Source organism: Chrysochloris asiatica, unplaced genomic scaffold (genome assembly GCF_000296735.1).
Source record: "Chrysochloris asiatica unplaced genomic scaffold, ChrAsi1.0 scaffold00393, whole genome shotgun sequence".
Lineage (NCBI taxonomy): Eukaryota > Metazoa > Chordata > Mammalia > Afrosoricida > Chrysochloridae > Chrysochloris > Chrysochloris asiatica.
In genome coordinates, this window is record NW_006408911.1 from 580,605 (window position 1) to 585,557 (window position 4,953).

General features: G+C 34.8%; 1 protein-coding gene across 1 annotated transcript in view; it reads left to right on the plus strand.

The window, feature by feature from the left end:
* The window catches only part of CLASP2 (cytoplasmic linker associated protein 2), a 251,562-nt gene that overhangs the window by 184,240 nt on the left and 62,369 nt on the right, over positions 1 to 4,953 (plus strand). Inside the window, exons 29-31 of the mRNA XM_006876589.1 lie at positions 1,337 to 1,339; positions 2,449 to 2,612; positions 3,765 to 3,843. Of these exons, the coding sequence (XP_006876651.1) occupies positions 1,337 to 1,339; positions 2,449 to 2,612; positions 3,765 to 3,843 (246 nt within the window). The remainder of the gene's footprint in view (positions 1 to 1,336; positions 1,340 to 2,448; positions 2,613 to 3,764; positions 3,844 to 4,953) is intronic.

The following is a 4,953-nucleotide window of genomic DNA, read 5'->3' on the forward strand; positions in this document are numbered from 1 at the left end:
TTTTTTTTTTTTTGCCAAGTGTCATTTGGGTATTTATAACATTGTTCGGGGGCCATAAAAATTGTCACCTTAAAAACCAGCCTGCTATATTTGTTCAAACAATTGCATCACCCCTAATGTGATGACTGGAGCCCTGGTGTGGTGCTGTAGGATAAGCACTCAACCATAAGGTCGGTTTGAACCATAAGGTTGATAATTGAAGCTCACTAGCCGCTCCTTGCAACCCCTATATAGGGTCACTATGAGTTGGAACCAACTCCGTGGCACCTAACATCAACAGTGTGATGGCTGGAATTGTGGTTACCTTGGCAGGGCCAGACTAAACATTCTTGTGGGCCCATGGACCAGGTGTTCCCTGCCCCTCCTACATAGGATTTCCAAGGAGTAGCTGGTGAATTTGAACCGCTGGCCTTGCAGTTCACATTGACCTTGAAGTATAGTGCTTATCCAACAGCACCATACTGCAACTCAACTGATATGATTACTGGACTTGAATTGTTTGGGAACAAATCCCAGGTTTCACACTTACTAGCAGTGTATGCCTTGGTTTCCTAATTTGTAAAACAGAATTAATAGTCATACCTACGGCACGTAACCACCACTACCACAGTCTCATAAGATTGTGATGAGAATTAAATGAGTAAAACTCTACAAACATATATACATATCAAACACTATATAAGTTTTCATTTTTTTTAATTTAAGTAATTAAAATAAGTTCAGAACATTTTCATTTTTTGACTCTGAGCTTTTAGTTATTGACCCACTTTTAACGTCAAATAATAGGAACTGTCAGATGCAGACTATATCCCGTGTAATTCTGGAAACACTAAAGGAGCCTTCAGTGATGCTTCGAGCTGGCATTTTATAGTTTTTGTACCAACCTTTTGAAGTAAGGTTCTTGAGCTCTGGACAGCTAAGGTTGGAATTCAGTCTATAGCATAGTTGCATGCGCTAGTTCAAAGGTCAGACTTGGTCTACTAACGAATGGCCAATAATCCTCAGTACAGGTAGACACCCTAACTCATATTTGGGGAAGATTGAAAGTTTTGTTATAAACAGTTACAATTTTTGTTTGTCTAATTTTTTTGGCAAGGAGGTGAAGGGAAAAGATAGGAAAACCTCATGCTTTTCTCCCATAATATTCATTTAATTCTTGTTTTAAAAAATATTTTGAGTTTATCATAAAACTTTGAAAAACATCTGTCACCTTTATTTTCTAAGTGTTTTTCTTCCACACAGGAACTTTGCATTGATGGCGACTAATTTGTGTGTTTTTCTTTTTTTTTCTTTTTTTCTTTTTGCATGCTGTCCCCTGTGTTGGAACTCTCAATAGAGAGTAAGTTGGTTCAATATTTGTTGGAAACCTAACTTTACTGCATGACTGTGAAATTAACCCTTTTTCTCTGTTTTCTCTCCTGAAGAGTTCATGCAGTGTTGGACCCTTGGCAATCCACGAAACGCTATTCGCAGTTATGCAAACTGTCATTCTGTTTGGAGATGTGCTTTTTTAATCTACTAATTAATCTAATTTGATTATGTTCTTCTGTTCTATATTTGATGACTGGCACACCTAAGAAATAAGAAAGCTTAAGAAAAAGCTGCCTCAATTGTAAAAGCTCAAAATATTGTAATTCTCTTCCACTAAAGTATAGGTGGGAGATATATGGAATTATAAATTGATTTCACTGGAAGATACTTACGTAAAAAACATTTTCTAGATTTTGCAGTTGTTTAAAATAGTAATAGTAATATAACCATGACTTTTGCATATGAGAGCCAAGTATAAAGACCACGGTAGAATGGAGACAAATAGCATGTCATCTAGAACTGTTTTTTATAAAATAATTAAAATTGACATGTGTGAACCTTTACCCTGAATTTATTTCATTTTAGATATTGTTATCCCAACTTGTTTAAGATTACTTTGGGGGCAGTTTTAGCAAATAATGTATCTCATACCAAAAATTCTGTGGTAACACCACATTATGTCATACAAATTTTATATGTCATATAATTTTATAGCCATCCCCTGATTTTCTCAGTTACACTCTTCCCCCAAAACTGAGGCCTAATGAAACTATAGATGATTCCTGTATCTAAATTTTCAGGGAAAATGGGAGTCATGTTTAACTAGTTTAAGCTGTGACATCATTGACAACATTAGGTGTGCCAGCCATTATGGCCAGTTTCTTTACCAAGTGATGCTGCATGGAATAGCTAATTGTTGAACTTCTGCAGAAGTTGGATTACAGTTCATTGTACTCTTGTATCACAGAGTCCAAAGAAAAGCAGAGATTATTTTCCCGCTTGGCTGCCAATCACTGTGCCTCAGATTCTTATATTCCTTTCTATGTCACTTTTGAATTGAACATAAAGGTCAATATTTCCTCCTTTTTCTCTTCCCCTCCCCTTTTGCCATGTCCTCTCCCTTTTTATTAACTGTAGGTGTTCAGCTTGTTTTTGGAGACTCTGGTGGACTTCATCCAAGTCCACAAAGATGATCTTCAGGATTGGTTGTTTGTATTGCTGACACAGCTACTGAAAAAAATGGGTGCTGATTTGCTTGGATCTGTTCAGGCAAAAGTTCAGAAAGCCCTTGATGTTACAAGGTAATGTTTTCCTTCATCTGTTTTAAGTTTACCTGATAGTAACCAGGAATAATTAGTTCCTACTCTGGTAGCGTAGTGGTTACGAATCAGGCTGCGAACTATAAGGTCGGCAGTTCAACTCCACGGCACATAACCACCACCACTACCATGTTAAATAGGCACTGTAGGATAAGCACTGGACTGCTAACTACAAGGTAGGCAGTTCAAATCCATCAGCAGCTCATTGGGAGAAAGACAAGGTTGTGTGCTCTGGTAGGGCTTTATAGTCTTAGAAAGCCTGTATAGAGTCAGAATAAACTCATTGGCAGTAGGTTTGGGTGTATTCCTAGTTTGGTTAATAGTAGAGATTTCTTAGTTGCTTAAAACAGTTTGAACTGCATGAATTCTATTTAAAATGTCCATTCACATGATACATTTAATGCAACATTGGTCTATTGATAAAACACTGAATTTCTGTCTAAAAGTTTTAATGTTTGAGTAATTCAAGTTTGTATTTTATTTTCATTAAAATATTTTGCAAACTAGATTTGAAGATTTTATTCAGTCATATGTAAAAGAAAACATTTACTACATGTAAAAAGGTTTTGTTCATATAAATATTCAACTATTTTTCAAAAGAGTTTTGAACCAGTAGTATGTTTTTACTTTCTTCTCTATATTGCTGATGTGACTTATTTAATCTGTCCACTTAATTCATTGAAATGAGTCTAAAATGCAAATTTTAGGAGTTGGCAACATCTGTGAAAAATTTGAACTTATTGAATTTATTTTTCTATAGTTGAGGCAAGATAGACTTATTTACTTTAACATTTCTTTTTAATACAATTTTGTTAAGTGCTGTTGAGTTAATTCCGACTCAGAGACTCTGGATAGGGTTTCCAAGGAGCAATTGGTGGGTTTGAATTGCCAACCTTGTGCTTAGCAGGTCAGTGCTTGTCCTATAGTGCTACACCAAGACTCTATGCTGGGTATAAACTCAACTGTTTATATACTTCTGGGGATAGCTTTTCTTGTGTATTAGATCAAATAGACTAAATTGAGCATATGCTTTTTCCATGGCATTATGTTTCAGCATTAAGTGTAGGCTTCTGCTGCTGAGTTTGCTAAAGTCTTGCTTGCTGGCTAATCTTCTGTTTTGATTCCTTCTTTTAGAGAGTCTTTTCCTAATGATCTTCAGTTCAATATTCTGATGAGATTTACAGTGGATCAGACCCAAACGCCAAGTTTAAAGGTAATAATTTGAAGTCTTTTGAAAATTTTATAAGGACTTGAAGCATTTTATTAACATGGTTATTTATGTTGATGTGTGTATTTCTGCCACATGAAAAGCTGTTCAATCAGTAGATTTTGTTTTTATAAATTTTCAGACAGTCAAGCCAGCACTTCGGGACCAGCTTCACTCTTTTTGGAGCTCCAAGGTTTTTTTTTTGTTTTGTTTTATTTTAATCTGCATTATTTCTTTTCTTAACTCTCTTTACAAGCTCTGCAGTTCAAATAATGTTTGTATGCATCTGTTTTCAACTACTAACATTTGTAAGCCTTTCAAGCATGCAGATATTTGATTCCAAATGTTACTCAAATGCCAGACTATCCTTTGGAGACACTTACTAGGGGTACATATTTAGAAGGCATCACAAGTATGGCCGTCTAACCCTAAGCTGGCAATGCAAATTCGCTGTATGAAGTCTTGTCTAATTTCATGTTTGTGATTTTCCAGTGCTTTTTTTAAGGCTTATAGTTAGTTTGGGACAAATGCCAGTTTTGCCTATGTATTTATTAAGGAAAGAATTTTAAATTTAATTTTGGTTCTATTCTCTAATTTTCCTTAATTGAAATAAGCTTTTTTTTTTTGTAGTGGGATATTTCTGATGTGTGCATGAAGTTTTGAATGAGGGTACATTTTCTCAATTACTTTTTTTCATACATTTTCCAGTTAGTTTTTGATTTAAAAGAAAAGAAAAATTAAAGTAAAAGACAAGCCCCTGAATTCTTTACTAAAGAATTCATGTGAGTCATATAGAAGATATTTATTAGTGAGTTTTAAAGGACAGCAAAGCCAGGGGAATAACAAGCATACATGTATATGAAAACCTTTTATTTTTCTGCTCTATTCTGCACGAAATAAGAATCACCATCCTGGACTGATTTTCCTTTAGGTTTCTGAATATGACTGTGTTTCAAAATCAGTTATGTTTCCTACCAGGGTTCAGTTACATTCAACATGCTATTGACGCAAAGCTGCTTTGTGAAAGATTTTACTTGATATTATTGATAAACCTTTATTGAGCTTTATCATTTATACTCTTTATCATTTATATATGTGATAAAATATTTATAATTA